Source organism: Leucoraja erinacea, chromosome 8, assembly GCF_028641065.1.
Source record: "Leucoraja erinacea ecotype New England chromosome 8, Leri_hhj_1, whole genome shotgun sequence".
NCBI lineage: Eukaryota > Metazoa > Chordata > Chondrichthyes > Rajiformes > Rajidae > Leucoraja > Leucoraja erinaceus.
The window spans coordinates 43,059,338-43,075,618 of record NC_073384.1 but is presented as its reverse complement, the minus strand read 5'-3'; the positions used below and the strand labels follow the sequence as shown (position 1 = coordinate 43,075,618).

Genomic DNA, 16,281 nt, shown 5'->3' with positions numbered 1-16,281 from the left:
GTGAGTGTGAGGGGTTGGTGATCGGCAGGTAGCACAGCCTTGATGGCTGTCTCTAGATTGTCCCTGTCGAAGCGGCCATAGAAGTGATTAAGCTCCTCAAGGAAGGAGGCATCGCTGGATGTGGGGGTGATGTTGGAGGGTCTGTAGTCCGTGATGGCCTGGATGCCTTGCCACATGCGTCGGGGGTCGGAGTTGTTGTTGAAGTGCTCCTCAATCCTGAGCTTATGGCAGTGCTTGGCCTTCCTGATTCCCCTCTTCAGGTTAGCCCTGGATGAACTGTAGGCTCGAGCATCGCCTGACCTGAAAGCGGTGTCCCGTGCTTTCAGCAGTAGCCTGACCTCGCTGTTCATCCATGGCTTCTGATTCGGGTATATGGTCACCTGTTTGAGGGAGGTGACACTATTGATGGTGGAGTTTATAAAGTCCAGAACAGAGGATGTGTAGGAATCAATGTCCGTGTGAGAGTCAAGGGTGGCCTGGGCTGCAAACGCCTTCCAGTCAGTGTTTCCAAAACACTGCTGAAGTGTGAAGTCCGCTTCCTCTGACCAGACTTTAACTGTCCTCACAGTTGGTTTAACCCGTCTGATGAGTGGGGGAGTACTTAGGGAGCAGGAACAATGAGACGTGATCAGACTGTCCAAGGTGGGGGAGGGGGGTGGCTTTGTAAGCTTCAGCCATGTTGGTGTAGACTTTGTCCAGTGTTTTGTCTACTCTAGTGGGGAAGGATACATGTTGGTGGAATTTGGGGAGTACATTCTTCAGGTTGGAGTGATTGAAGTCACCCGCAACAATGAAGGCTGCCTCGGGGTTGTGCGTCTGTTGTTTGCTAATGGCAGTATGCAGCTCTTTCATTGCAACCTTGGCATTAGCATCAGGAGGGATATAGGCTGCAGTCACAACAGTGGAGGTGAACTCTCTGGGCAGATAGAACGGTCTGCATCTAACCAAGAGGAACTCAAGGTTAGCTGAGCAGTGACTCTCGATGATGGTGGAGTCCGTGCACCATGCTTTGTTTACATAAATGCACAGACCCCCACCTCTGGTCTTACCAGAGTCTGATGTCCTGTCCGCTCGGAGTAAATGACGCCCCGATAGCTGGATGGCGCTGTCAGGAACGTCAGTGTTGAGCCAAGTTTCCGTGATTGCCTGTTACTGTTCGACTGTGTTAGTGTGGGCACATTAAAAATATGATACAAAATGAAAGTCGCAAACTATGGAATACATATTTTTCAGTATTATCAAGGAAAAGAAAGCAGTTCATATGGAGGAGAAAATATAATTGCTCTAAAACCTACCTTAATTATGCAATCTCACTAAAGATAATCCTCTCCCTCTCTCTCTTCTCCCCCTCCCTCTCTCTCTCTCTCTTTCTCTCTCTCTCTCTCTCTCTCTCTCCCCCTCTCTCTCTCCTCCCCCCCCCCTCTCTCTCTCTCTCCCCCTCTCTCCTTCCCCTCACTCCCCCTCTCTCCCTCTCCCTCTCTCCCCTTCTCTTCCCTCTCTCTCTCCCTCTCTCAACTCTCCTCTTTCCCTCCTTCACATCCCCCTCTCTCTCTCTCTCCTCCCGCGCCTCTCTTCATCTCCGCTCCGCAGACCCTCTCTCTCCCCGTTTGGTAGACGGGCACTCCCGCAACGCAATATTCCACTACTTACCTGGAGTAGACACCTAGGATCTTTGGTAGACACGAGGCATCGAGGTGATTGTGTGGAGAGCAAATGGAGATCTGAACCCGCCTGGGCCCACTGCGCACGTGCAGAGAGAGCATCATTTTTGCGTCGCTACTGCGTCACCGGCTTCCCCCAACTGCGCAGGCCACGGATGGTCGCAATTTTTCCCCCAAAACTTCCAGCGGGCCGGAACCTGAATTTCGGGTAATTTCCGTCAAAGTGGAAACGCTGATAGCGCGCCAATTTTTTTTTTTTCCTCTGGATTTTTTTTACTCTGGGGAAAAAAACACCTCGGCCAGAGGCCCCCTAGATTTTGAGGCCCTATAGGTAAATCCGGCCCTGCCCACACTGCCAACCCCAGCCGTTTCCTGGCTGGGTTGCCGATGCCACCCATGGCCCTCACCATCTACTCAGCCACTTTCAGGTCGTACTGCTGACGCTACTGGCCAGCACCGCCACCCCAGTTGCATCAAGGCTGGACCTACCGCCCTAGGCTTCACTACCGGGTGGGCTCCCAAAACTGGTCCTCACTGCCTCCCTGTATACCAGGCCCAGTTCCAGACCGAGAGTCTGAAGTAAGGTCTCAACCTGAAACATCACCTATCCATGTTCTCCAGAGATGCTTCCTAACCTGCTGAGTTACTCCAGCACTTTGTGTTCTTTTGTGTATTAACCAGCATCTGCAGTTCTATGTTTCCACTACTTACACAATGAAACTCTATTACTCTGTAATCCCTTTCTCGATTATGGCGGGCGGACAATCGGCAATAACGGACACCATTCCCCCCCCTATGATCCATTATAGCAATGGTTTACTGTACTTCTTTATTGAAGGCTGCATTCTCAAGTTTTCAAGTGGATTGGGGGGAAAATGAAAAAAAAGAAACAGAGGAGGAGGGTGCAGGCAGAGGCTGCTTAAAGGAGAATATCTACAAACATACTGTTATGGAGCGTACTACTATATAAATATTCCCTTGAGGACCTTATTCCCGCTTGGAAATGAAGCCAATGGACGATAATAACAACAGAAACTTATTGATGACTTTTGCAATTGCAATGGATTTACAATTGTTTTTTTAAGCCATGAATTATGTCTATAACAAAAGTTGCAAGTGCAAGAAACTGACTGACAGCCAAATGTGTTTCAATGCTCTGCAGGCAGCAATGAAACAGTAAGAAAGCAACATATATATATTGTTTTCATATCTTAAAAGATTTCGTCAATGCTCTCTGGCCTCTGGAAGATTTCTTCCCATATCCATAAATGTCACTATTGTTAAAGATCTTCAGACAATCCAGTATTAAAGTTTTGGTCCCTGTGGATAGACATCCATCTGGCCTCTTTGCTCTGAAAGTGCTGATCGCAGCAGGAAGAATTAATCCACTCTCTCAGCTGAGCTCTGTTGGACATAGCAATTCTTGTGGGTTACTGAACATTTACAAAGTACGTTGAAAATATTGTGAAGTACTCTCCATTTGCCCAGAGGAGTATAACAGTGAAGAAATCCCAAACTATCAAGGACAAAGCAGCCCTCAATTGAACACCAATCATTAAAAGTCTGAAGAAGGGTTTCGGCCCGAAACTTTGCCTATTTCCTTCGCTCCATAGATGCTGCTGCACCCGCTGAGTTTCTCCAGCTTTTTTGTGTACCTTCGATTCTCCAGCATCTGCAGTTCCTTCTTAAACACCAATCATTAAATATTCACTTCCTCTACTACTAGAGCAATGTAGCTGCACAATTGTATAATACATTTTTCAGTGAAGGTGATGAGATTAAAGGGAGCAAGAATTGTATAAGCACTGCAGCTCTGGCTACAAACCTACTCATATTTCTGATCCCTGCTGTTTCAGATCTCAACCCTGACTCTAGCTGCATGTCCAACCCACAATCCTGACCTATGCCTCGGCTGACCTCTGAACTCTAATTTCTGACTCTGCATGCACCTAGCTCAAATAGTAAGATTAAACGAGAACTTACCAGTTTGAAGTTTGATCTTTATTTTATGAGGAGTTACGTTGAGGGACTACGTGAAGAAGACCCCGTCCAGGCGCATACGCGTCAATCTTCAAAGCAGCGGTGTGAAATTACAGATGATAATTACCAAAGCATAATAATAAGCTACGTGAGATAAACATAACTTATAGTTGATCTTTATGAGGGTGGGAGCGGAGGGCACGTAGTCCCTTAACGTAAATCCTCATAAAATAAAGATCAAACTTCAAACTGGTAAGTTCTCGTTTAATCTTACTATTTTACTTCGGAGTTTACTTCAATTTACTTGAGTGACTACGTGAAGATTTTAAAGCTTCTGTGATTTCATGCCGTAGATTCAATCCAGGCGTCTCACTGCATTGATTGACTCTAAATGAGTGAAAACAATCAATAATAACCAACCATAACATTAATGTAATCAGTTACTGTTTTTTATTTATCATAACAAAACATTTTTGTCCCCTTTTTTATCGCAGGGGAACATTTAATACTGAATCCAAAACAGCACCACCAAATACCCCAGGGTCTGCAATCTCTTTATGGTAATACTTGTGAAACATCCGTTCCCCTCCCCATCCTGCGGCCGCGAGGATATGGTCTATTGGAACGTCCAAATCCTTGGCCGATGTTGCTGCCGCCCTGGTGGAATGAGATTTAAATTTGTCAGTATTAATCCCTGCATCAACCAGCACCTGCTTCAGCCACCTCAAGATAGTCTGTACTGACACTTTCTTATGTGGTTTTTTATGGCTGATAAATAATGCTGATTCTGTACCTCTTAAGTCCTTGGTGGTCTCAATGTAACATTTTAAATGTGCCACTACACATAGTCTTGGATCCGTAGGATATGCTGCAAAGACCAATTTACACCCCATGACTCCTGGTCTGCTCTGTTTGAGTAATTCATAGACATAGAATGTGATTGCATTTGCTGTCATTACCATTCTATCTATACAAACTTTATGTAAAGTCTGTACTCTTTGTGCTGAAACTAATGCCATTAGCGTGACTACCTTCATGGTAATTTTGTCTAAAGCCAAATTTGAAATGGGACTCCATTCCCAAAGTAACATCAGCACATCCCTCACATTCCAGATTTCTGTATATCTGGGTCTATACTGCTGGGTACTATCCCTCGAGGCTCCTGGAATTACATCCATAGTGCGATCTGATAGTCCTCTTCCGAGATATGGCCTTTTTAGAATCTGCAAATCAACAAATCAATACGATCATGTAAAGGATGAAAATCACCAGATACAGGGTGCACAAGTAGGTTTTCTTGTCTTGGATTACCCATAAGAGGTTCTGTGACCATTTTTAGCACTAGTGGGTACCATGGTTGTGTAGGCCAATCTGGGACCACCAACAATCCTGAAGCAGCATCCTGCTTGATCTTTTGTAGACACCTACTAATGAGACAAAAAGGGAGGAAATGCATATAAAAACATTCCACCCCAATTTAGCGAGAATGCATCCACCGCTGTTGCACCTGGATCTGGCTCCCTTGAAACATATTGAGGCAATTGGTGGTTCAGTCTAGATGCAAACAAGTCAATTTCTGGCATTCCAAAATTTGCAACAATTTTATTAAAAATGTCACGATTTAACATGTTGAGTAGGAGGATTCAAATGTGGGTAGAATTCAATTCTAAACCCCATAATACTGCACAGTATAAATGCGTCAGATGTTATCTTTCGCCATTCTTTTAGGAAGAATTGTAACCTTCCCCAAATTTGTGAATGTGAAACATTTAATATGTTTCCTCCAGGACCAGACCCACCTACCTCAGGGTTTGTGGGTGTCGAATGTTGTACCTTGCCCCTCGTGGGAATGCCATGTCCTCCACACCCTGGAGAATTGCGCCAATAACGCGTATACGGATACGAACGACTTGTTCCTTCACCAGCTCCAGCCACCCTTCGGTATGGATATTGCCTTCGAACTGATCTGCTTTAATCATCCCCACGGTTTTCGCTTCTTCATTCAGGTATTTCACCCTTTTGGCTAGAGTTTCTCCAAAGAGTAAGTTCGGCAATTGTATATTTGATGGTTTACAAAGCACTGCAAACTTAGGATGTATGTTAGGTTATATAGCAATTTTATGAATACAATTTATTTCAAAGTGTGCATTACACATTAGTGCCAAAACATCCTGTTGTGACGTTGTCACATGTTCTTCTTCCAGGTCTCTGGCAAAAGCCTTAATACTTGACCCTATTAATCACAGCACCTGCTGTAACCTCATTTCTTGTGTACGTACTGCGGTGCCCAAATAGCCCCATATTACATTATTTACTGCTGGGACTGCTAGCAGTGCGCAATTCTGCAGGATTTCATATTTTTTGACAGTCTCGTCCATAGTCAGTTCTTCCAACTGATGGGAAAGCAAATAATATATAGTTAATGCTATTTCTTCTGCCAATGGTTGTCCCTTCAGTCTGGGACCTGAGAATCTTTGGGCCAGACCTGGTACTTTGGGCTCTATTATTGGGCTTTGGTCCTCGTATGATTCATTATCAGAATCTTCTGGATATTCCTCCTCATAGTGGGGTTCACCTGATATTTCGTCTTCAGGTGTTTCGTGTGCTGGCTCTCTTATAGGCCATGCTTAGTAAACCCTTTTTCGGGTATTCCTCTCACAGGCTCTTCCATAGAACCATACTCTGGCAGCCCTTTTTTTGATTGCTGCTAACGCTGGATCTCCTATAGACCAACGCCTGTATTGTCTTTCTTCAGACATTTCTGGTGCTGGCTCTCTGCTAGGCCAACACATATATTCTTTTTCATCAGGCATTGCTGGTGCTGGCTCACTTGTAGGCCAAACGTTTCCCAGGACCTCTCCTGGGTGTTCCATACGTTGGCTCTCCTGTAGGCCCGCGGTAACTGTACTCCTTCTGGAGTGTGCCTTTGTAAATCATTTTCCCCATGAGGAATTCCAATTGTGCGACCCGATCTGACATGACCTCCGGGTCCGACTCATCCGAGTCTACTGGCCTGTTTGTTTTCTTTTGGGCCTTACACCCCTATAGGTGTTTCAACGGTACTTTATTTTTTCTTTTTTTTTTCTACCGTTTCTGTAGTCGCTGGTTTTTCTACAGCAGACTTTTTAACGGGGCGCCCGCTACTCTCAGGCACTCTGTCCTCTTGAGTTTTAGCTGCGGTGCGCTTCCCTTTACTTTTCCCACTTTTCTCCATATTTAGACTTGCCTGTTCCTCAGCACACAGTCTCCACGGAAGAAAAATGGTCTGAAGTGAAAGTAAAAGTACATACCTTCAGGTTTTCTTTCACTCACCGCTTGGAGGACTCTGTTCCTCCCAACACGGTCGCAGTCGCTATGCGTCTGACGATATGACGCGTGTGCGCCTGGACGGGGTCTTCACGTAGTCACTTACGTGACTCCGAAGTAAAATTCTATATTAATGAGTCAGCTAGATGATGGGATTTCCTAACATTCAGGTGCCAGATTTCTGGAGTAGTAATTTGCACCATCTACAACAAATGATGCAATAAGTCATTCAGGTTTCTTCAACAGCAACTTCTAATCCTCAACCTCTATCACTTGGCAGGCACATGTGAGCACCTCAGCAGAAAATTTAATTAGAATGAAAATTGCTGAGGAGATCTGAAAATTCTAACCATTCTGAATGAAGTAAAAATGGAAAATCACTATCCATTGGATAGTGAGCTAATAACTGAAGGATATACATTGAAGCTCTTTGTTGCAAGGATGAGGCTAGTCAGAATGATTTTATCTTAAGGCCTTGCTACATGCTCAACAAGGGTTCAACATAACCAATGATTTCCTTTTTTTAAACGCTTTTTGGCTACAATTTGGTGAGATACCATTGCCTTTAGTGTACAGTATATAATGCACTTAGTTGCTTTAGTATACTTGTTTTTAGTAATTATATGCATAAACTGGGTCATCCACTTGATACTCTGTAACAGTACTCAGCTGTTATAGAACACAGATGCTACATTTGCAACACCATTGTTTCGCTTTAATGCATCAATTTAATTCAAGAGTCATAGAGTCGTAGAGCAATATAACACAGAAACAGGCCCAACTGATCCATGCCGCCCTTTTAAGCCGATCCTAATTGCTTGCATTAGATCCATGTCCCTCCAAACATTTCCAATCCTTTCCTATCGATAGTTAATGCAAAGTTAATGCTAATGCTTGATTCTAATTTGAAAGTGCAATTCATGCTAATTCAAATTGTTCAAAGAAAATTTTTAAATAGCAAAGAAAACCCAAGTTTCTAGTTATTCAGTGCGAAAACAGGTTTAACATTTGCTCTGTAATTGAAGCTTATGCACTGTCGAGTGCCATGTGGATGACCCAGCTCATGTAACTGTATCTAGATTATCTGTACTAACTCCTCTTGACATTGTGCAATACTGGCCTGATTAAAGCCTTAGGCCTGATCATGTGCATCTTAGGTTTTCAAGAAGGTGGGCAGGGAGAGGGTCAATGCTGACTTCCAAAATAAAATCTAGCAAATGTGTCCCACTATTTATGAAAAGAGGCAGGTAAAACAGAATTACAATTGGTTTTCCCATAATGGAATCTTTTATTAAGGAAGATGACAGGGCTCTTGGAAAATAACAAGGGAATTGGGCAAAGTAAATATGGAGTAAATATAGATTTGTGAAAGGGAAATTATATTTGACAAATCTGTTGGACGTTTTGAAGTTGTAACTGACTGAATAGATAACAAATAATCAGTTGTCATGTATTTTCAGGTCCTTTGATAGGGTGCCAGACAAAGGTAATTAAACATTATTAAATCTCAGTGTTGGGGTTAATATTCTGGCGTGAACTGAGGATTGATTGATGGATGGAAAATAGAGAATAGAGTTTGGAAGTGTGACATGTGGGGTGCTCCAAGGCTCAGTGCTGCAGGAATTTAGCTGCTTCAATCCAGATCAGTTATGGGAATGATGAAATCATGCAATTTATCAAAGTTCCCTGATGATAGAAAGCTTGGAGGAGGCGTAGACAGAGGAGGACCTAGACAGGCTCAGAGAATGGCAATGACATTGCAGATGAAATATAATGTAAAAAATGTGAGATTGTTCACATTTGTAGAAAAAAATTGAAAGACGTTATTTTGTTAAACATGAGAGCCTCAAAGATGTTGGGGTTTAGAGGATCCTGTGTACCCTTTTTATAAGTCGCAACAGTTTAATATGGAGGTTCAGCAAGGAATTGAGGTGGCAAATGTTGAGCTCAGTAGTAAAAGAATGAGAACAGATGTAATTTGAATTCAGCTTTGATCTCTATATGAGGTAAGATATGCTTTCAGTAGTTGATGTCAGCAAAGGCTAGCAGGTTTGTCATATGCGGGTAGAGTAAGCAGGCTAGAGCTATACCGTCTTGAATTTAAAAGAACAAGAGGTGATCTCATTGCAATATGCAACATTTGTAAGGTTGCACAGGGCATGGGCGGAAATCCCGGGGCAGGGGTGGGGTGACCTGCCCCCCCCCGCCCATGTTTTGAGAGGTGGGGACAATCCCCCTCATGTTTTGTGAAACATGTTGCAGCAAAACCGCCACCACAGCCTCCGAAATCAGCCAGCTCTGTGATGGTAAGTCCACAGGCTCTGCGACTGGAACCCTCAAGTTTGATTCCAGTTGGAGGCTGCCAGCTCCGAGAATCTAGCAGCCCGGGACTAGCTGCAGCTCCTAGGTCGGCTCGCCTGCCCGGGGACTGGCTGTAACGCCCATGTCGGCTGGCAGGTCTGGCTGTAGCGCCCAGGTCAGCTCGCTTGACCCAGGTTTGGCTGTAGCGCCAAGGTCGACTCGCCTGCCCCAAACTCCAAAGACGTGCACGTTTGTAGGTTAAATGCTTCGGTAAATTGTAAATTGTCCCTAGTGTGTCGGATGGTGCTAGTGTACGGGGTAATTGCTGGTCCGCGCGGAAACGGGGGCCAAAGGACCTGCAGTTCCCAGGTTGTCTGCGCGGCCAGATCGGCTCACCTGCCCCGGGACTGGCTGTAGTCACTCAGATTTGTTTCACTTATAATGCTGGTCCAATTTAGTTCACTGCTGGGAATGAGTTCATCCTCTTGTTTGTCTCGATGTAACTTAGCAGTAAGTATTAGGTGCGTTTGGAAGTTTAACCCAAAACTGATTAAAAATATATATATTTTGACATGCAGCCTTGACTATGGCTGGGACCGTGAAGGTTAATTGGGCCTAACTGTCATCTGAGCAGGGCTCAGTGTTCATATGATCTGAAAGTGCATTGAGCCAAAAAATATTTGGACAGATTTTCAGCACCTGAAATAGCCGCTGGGCTATTTAAAGACGATCAGCGACCCATGAATCTTCACGGTTACACAGTGATAGCGGTTATACTTGTTGGCTTTAATTTCAGACAGTAGTATCTTGTAGTTTTTCAGATAGTTTGAACAATATTGATTTACCCGATTGGATAATTGATGGATAAAATCAGTGTGAGTGACAGTTCCTTTACAACAGTGCAAGTTTAAACATTTTCACAATGATACAAGCCCGTAAGTATTAAGTCTTAATTTCTGTGACTAAAATGGCGTGACTAAAAGTAATTTCAAAGAAACTTGTGTATCCGTACAAATTTTTGATGAAAATATATGAAAAGTTCTAACTCCAATTAGAACATTTGTGTTTGTGTAAGTGTAAGTACTTGATGCAGGTCACGAAGTTAAAGATAATTAGATGTATAAATTATAATTAATTTCATGTACCATTTCAGTACATGGGTTCTCTTGAAACAATTTGGTTTATAATTAATATCAAGTTGCCCATTTCAGTTTAAAAAAAATGATTACGTAGCACTGTTAGTTTTAGTGGTACACCTCAGAAAATTCACTCTTCCCAGGGTAAAATAACAACCAATTCCATGCTATTTGCATCATAATAGGTTGATTAATGCGTCGTCTTTTGGTCAAATTCCTCTTCTCGTGATCCTTTTGGACTGTTGCATAGTTTATAAGAAAGCATTGTTCAGAGGGAAGACTTTCATTGATCTTTTATAGTGCAACTAGTTTTTTGTTATTCTGTGCTGGACCTGCATCCAAGTAAGGTAAGATCTATTTCATGCCCTCTATCCTTGGGCAAAATCTATCTCCCCCCCCCACCGCCCCACTAATTTCAAGACTACATCATCTGATTCCTGTCTCCTGGTGATTGAAGATTAGGATTCTTCTCCCTCCCCACATCCCATTTAATTGTGTATCTTTAAAAACACTACATCGGTTATCAATACCATATAAAGACATTTTTGAACCAATTATGTTGCTTACCACAATGCATTAATTCATACAATGACAAATTGTAAAAGCTGATGATATGAGAGACTGAACCAGGCCATAATTTGTTCTTTACTTTCTGCAGAGACCAGCACTGAAATGACGAAAGAAGATCCTTATGTAGAACCTTCCAACGATGAGGACTCTGTAAGTGGAAATTACAGCACTATATCTTCAGATTCTGAGAGATCAGTTGTCCATCCAGTAGTTTCAGCACCTATGCCTACAGATTGTGGTAAGTGATTTAAAAAAAAAACTAGTCTTGAATAAAATGATTGTTACTCATTGTTTTCTTAAACTAATGAACTCGTTTTAATTGTAGATTTTGTTTTTAATCTATGTACACAGAACATGGATCCTATTTGGATTTTATGTAAAATGTGTAAATGATGCATTCCAGGGCCTACATAAACTACTGCACTGATAATGCCAAGAAACATTTCTTTGCTGATTAAAAACAGAATGTTGGAAGGTACTCAAGTCAAGCAGCATCTGTGGGGAGAGGAACAGATTATGTTAAACGTCAATCTTCCCCAGCATTTTTCATTTTTCAGTTTTCCAGCATCAAGAATATTTTACTTTTTGGGCACCATTGTGTTGAATAGTTTCTGAAATGTAGAGTTCTTTTAAAATAGTGTATTTCTTACAGGAATGTGTAGATACTGGCACTGAGTTTTAAGGGAATTGTTTTTGCTGGCACTTTTGCATTAGTGCCTGTAAGTTTAGAATTTTCATGTATGTGCATATAGATATTTAAGTCCTGAACTTGTGGACAGCTATTTGCTGGCATCTCTTCCACTCAGTTCCGACAACTAGCATGAAAGCACAATTTGCTGGAGATCCCCACCACTTATTGAGAGGAATATGTTCAAATATCCTGTGCCAGGTTTAACCAGGCAGAAGAAACTCTTTATCTTTGTTTTCAATGGAGGCCCAGTACATGGGAGAGACTAAGGTAAATAGGAGTGGTTATAGATTCTTGCTGTTTGTAGTGTGAGGTGTTTGGATTTTGGGTCGAATGTCAAGGTTTATAAAATTATGAGAGGCATTATGAGATAGGATTGAAGATCCCCTTTCCAAACTTCATCTCTTAGCTATTCTCAAGTCAAGTCAAGTTTATTTGCAGGGCTGCCAACTCTCACGCTTTGAGCGTGAGAATCACGCCCTCAAGCAAACTCTCACGCCCTCACGCTGATCAGAAATTTCTCACGCTCTGTGGTGAGAAATTCTGTGATCAACGAAAATTTAAAAACTCGGATAAACTGCATGGTCCGCGGGTGTTGGAGAGCAGGGGCTGAGGGAGGGATGGGAGCAGAACCAGCGGCGGGAACAGATGCGGGGAGCCGGGACTGGCGAGCGTTTGCCGGGCTGCGAGTGTTTGCTGGGCTGTCGAGTGTTTGCGGGGCTGGTAAGTCGCTCGCTGCAGCTCCGGCCATGGAGCAGTGCAAGACGTGGGCCGTCGGAAGCTTTGCACCGCTGCCGCGAGAGTCTGTGCCGAAGGGACAGACTCTCAAAGGAAGGGCCGAAGGGACAGACTCTCAAAGGGAGGTGGGGAGAGAGAGAGGGGAAGGAGACAGGGAGACAGTGGGGAGAGAGAGAGGGGGAGAGGGGGAGAGGAGAGAGAGAGAGAGAGGGGAGAGAGAGAGAGAGAGAGAGAGAGAGAGAGAGAGAGAGAGAGAGAGAGAGAGAGAGAGAGAGAGAGAGCGAGAGAGAGAGAGAGAGAGAGAGAGAGAGAGAGAGAGAGAGAGGGGGGGGGGGGGGGGGGAAGAGAGAGGGGGATAGAGAAGCAGGGCTGCCAACTCTCGTGCATTGAGCGTGAGAATCACGCATTTCACCAAATTCTCACGCTGATCATAAATTTCTCTCGCCCTGTTGTGAGAAATTCTGTGATCAACGAAAATTTCAAAACTCATATCAACTGCATGGGCAGCGGGTGTTGGAAGCAGAAGCAGCGGCGGGGACAGATGCGGACGGGGAGCGGGGCTGGCGAGTGTTTGCCGGGCTGGCGAGTCGTTCACTGCAGCTCCGTCCATGGAGCAGCCTCAGTGCAAGTCCCGGGCTGTCGGAGGCGTCGAAGCGTTGCGCCGCTGCCGTGAGAGTCTCTGTGCAGAATTCGCCCAGGTGACCGGCATGGATCAGGCAGCGGCTCGGTGCATCCTGGAGGACAACCAGTGGCTGCTGGAAGTAAGTACCAAGCACTGGGTAGAAACGGTGGAAGAGATTGGACTTCAAATGGGGGTGGTTGGTGAAAGCATCGTGCTTGCCTGCTAGATTTTAGCTTACTGTAACTGCAGGAAAGATTTTCCCGATGTTGGGGGCGTTCAGAACCTTGGGTCACAGTTTAAGAATAAAGGGGGGGGCAGTTAGGACTGAGATGAGAACAAACTTTCTTCACGCAGAGAGTTGTGAATCTGTGGAATTCTCTGCCACAGAAGGCAGTGCAGGCCAATTCACTGGATGTTTTCAAGAGAGAGTTACATTTAGTTCTTGGGACTAATGACATCAAGGGATATGGGGAAAAAACAGGAAAGGTACTGATTTTAGAAGAATAGCCATGATCATATTGAATGGCAGTGCTGGCTCGAAGAGCCGATGGCCTATTCCTGCACCTATTTTCTATGTTTCTATGCTTGAGTATATGGCAATAAAACTCGACCACTTGATTTTGAAGCATTCATGCATGGTGGAGGTATAATGTAGTCATAGAGTAATACAGTGTGAAAACAGGCCCTTCAGCGCAACTTGCCCCCACCCGCCAACATGTCCCAGCTACGCTGCCTGCTTTTGGTCCATACCACCAAACCTGTCCTATCCATGTATCAGTCTAACTTTTACTTACATGTTGTGATGGTCCCTGCCTCAACTACCTCCGCTGGCAGCTTGTTCCATACATCCATCACACTTTGTGTGGATAAAGTTACCCCTTAAAAAGTTACCTCTTAAAAATACTTCATACAAAAAACATTGAAATCATACTTCTACAGTGCAATAAACCATGATTTTTATACATCAAATTTCAAAAAGTTCCTACCCTGGGAAGGGCGGACACCCTTCTTCCACACCCTCTCCCCACTCGGTTGCTCCACTCCCTCACCGGGTACCCCCCCTCCCCCCCAAGGCCAGTGATAGCACAGCCTCCCCCTTTCAAAAACGCTCCAATCCAAATTAAAGCATATATATTGCTTTCAAGTGTAAGTTAAAAGACTCGCTACAGTATGCACCATATTGCACGATTTCAAGCTGAAAAATGCAAATGTTCCATACCAATGGGAGGGGGACACCCTCCTCCCCGGTCGCTATGCTCCCTCGGGCTTGGTCTCTTGCAATTTCTCACTCCCAACTCACCCAATGTTGGCAGCCCTGTATTTGTCACATACACATACAAGATATGTAGTGAAATGAAAGTGGCAATGCCTGCGGATTGTGCAAAAACAACAAAACAACAGAACAGAACAGAACCAGTATTTACATTTTAGAAAAAAAAGACACAACCGTAAATTAATCCCTGGTGAGATAAGAGTTTACAGTCCTAATGGCCTGTGGGAAGAAACTCTGTCTCATCCTCTTTGTTTTCTCAGCGTGACAGTGGAGGCACTTGCCTGACTCTAGCAGCTGGAACAGTCTGTTGCTGGGGTGGTAGAGGTCCTTCATTATCTTGCTGGCTCTGGATCTGCACCTCCTGGTGTATAGGTTGGCCGAATGCACTACTCTCTGAAGAGCCTTCCTGTCCTGGGCAGAGCTGTTCCCAAACCAGATCGTGATGTAACCGGATGTTAGCTTGTTACCAGACAGGATGCTTTCCACAGCCCCAGAGTAGAAGGACTGAAGGATCCTCAGAGAGACTCTGAACTTCCTCAGCTGCCTGAGGTGGTAAAGGCGCTGCCTTGCCTTTCTCACCAGTGCGGCAGTGTGTGTTGTCCATGTCAGACCCTCTGTGATGTGGTATTTAAAGCTGCTCACCCTGTCCACAGTAGTCCCATTTATCTCCAGTGGCATGTACGTCCTCGGTTGTTGAGCCCTTCTAAAGTCCACAATCAGCTCCTTAGTTTTAGTGACATTCAAGAGGAGGCTGTTGTCCTGACACCAGAGTGCCAGGTCTGCCACCTCCTTCAGGTAGGCCTTCTCATCATTATCGGAGATCAGGCCCACCACCACAGTGTCATCAGCAAACTTGATGATGGAGTTGGAGCTGAACCTGGCCATACGTGTGTTCAGGGAGTACAGTAGGGGGCTGAGGACGCAACCCTGGGGGGATCCTGTGTTCAGGGTAAGGGGGTTGGAGGTATGTCTCCCCATCTTGACCACCTGGGGCCTGGCGGTGAGAAAGTCCAGGACCCAGGCACACAGGGGAGTGTTCAGCCCCAGTTCCAGCAGCTTCTCAGCAAGTCTGGTGGGGACTATGGTGTTGAAAGCTGAACTGAAATCAATGAACAGCATCCTCACATAGCCCCCCCCCCCTCTGGCTATCAAGGTGAGAGAGAGTGGTGTGCAGAACCTGGGAGATCGCATCATCCGTGGATCTGTTCGGACGGTATGCGAACTGCAGCGGGTCCATGGTGCGAGGGAGGAAGGCGCAGATGTAGTTCTTGATCAGCCTCTCAAAGCATTTCATGACTACCGAGGTGCGGGCCACCGGTCGGTAGTCATTCAAGCAGGCTGGAGAGGCTTTCTTAGGCACTGGTACAATGGTGGATCTTTGAAATCAGGCAGGGACCATGGACTTGGTCAGGGAGAGGTTGAATATTGTGGTGAACACTGGAGCAAGCTGATTAGCACAAAACTTTTGTACTCGCCCAGATGTACCATCTGCGCCTACAGCTTTCCTCGTGTTCACATGCGTCAGAGCCCTCCTCACGTCGTGCTTGGATACCAAGAATGTGTGCACATCCCCAGCGGTGGAACTCCCTAATTCAGGAAAACAATTTTAAACTGCATGCATAAACAGAATATTACTTATGCAATAATATCTTGTGAGGAAAAAAAAACAGGCATCTGGAAATTAGGTCACATATTTCTGTGCTGTTAAACATGCCAACAAATTTATAAATTCCACATTACATAATTGAAAATACATGTTTTAGGAAAGAAACCACAAATTGTGGTTAAATCAAGAATCGTTCATGAAATTTGACCCACTGTTGCAGGTCATGGTGCACTCCAGGGGTTTGGGTGTAGGACCTGCAAAATCTAATGTCAATGGTGTGCAACACTAATTTTGAGCACTGTCAGGTTATATAAGGCCATGTTTTTTAACTACTCGCACAGAATAATGTTTTCACAATGCTCCATTTATTGCAACTGCATGATTTATAAGACCACAGGTA

At 44.6% G+C, this 16,281-nt stretch overlaps 1 protein-coding gene across 5 annotated transcripts in view; it reads left to right on the top strand.

Moving 5' to 3' along the window:
- LOC129699621 (CAP-Gly domain-containing linker protein 4-like) overlaps positions 1 to 16,281 on the top strand; it is a 233,352-nt gene that overhangs the window by 8,681 nt on the left and 208,390 nt on the right. For 2 of the 5 annotated variants that reach the window (XM_055639581.1, XM_055639580.1), the window contains exon 2: positions 11,043 to 11,192. In XM_055639581.1, the coding sequence (XP_055495556.1) occupies positions 11,057 to 11,192 (136 nt within the window). In that variant the 5' untranslated portion in view covers positions 11,043 to 11,056. Of the gene's footprint in view, positions 1 to 10,045; positions 10,184 to 11,042; positions 11,193 to 16,281 lie in introns of those variants that run through there. The other 3 variants (XM_055639579.1, XM_055639582.1, XM_055639583.1) reach the window with 3 other exon arrangements.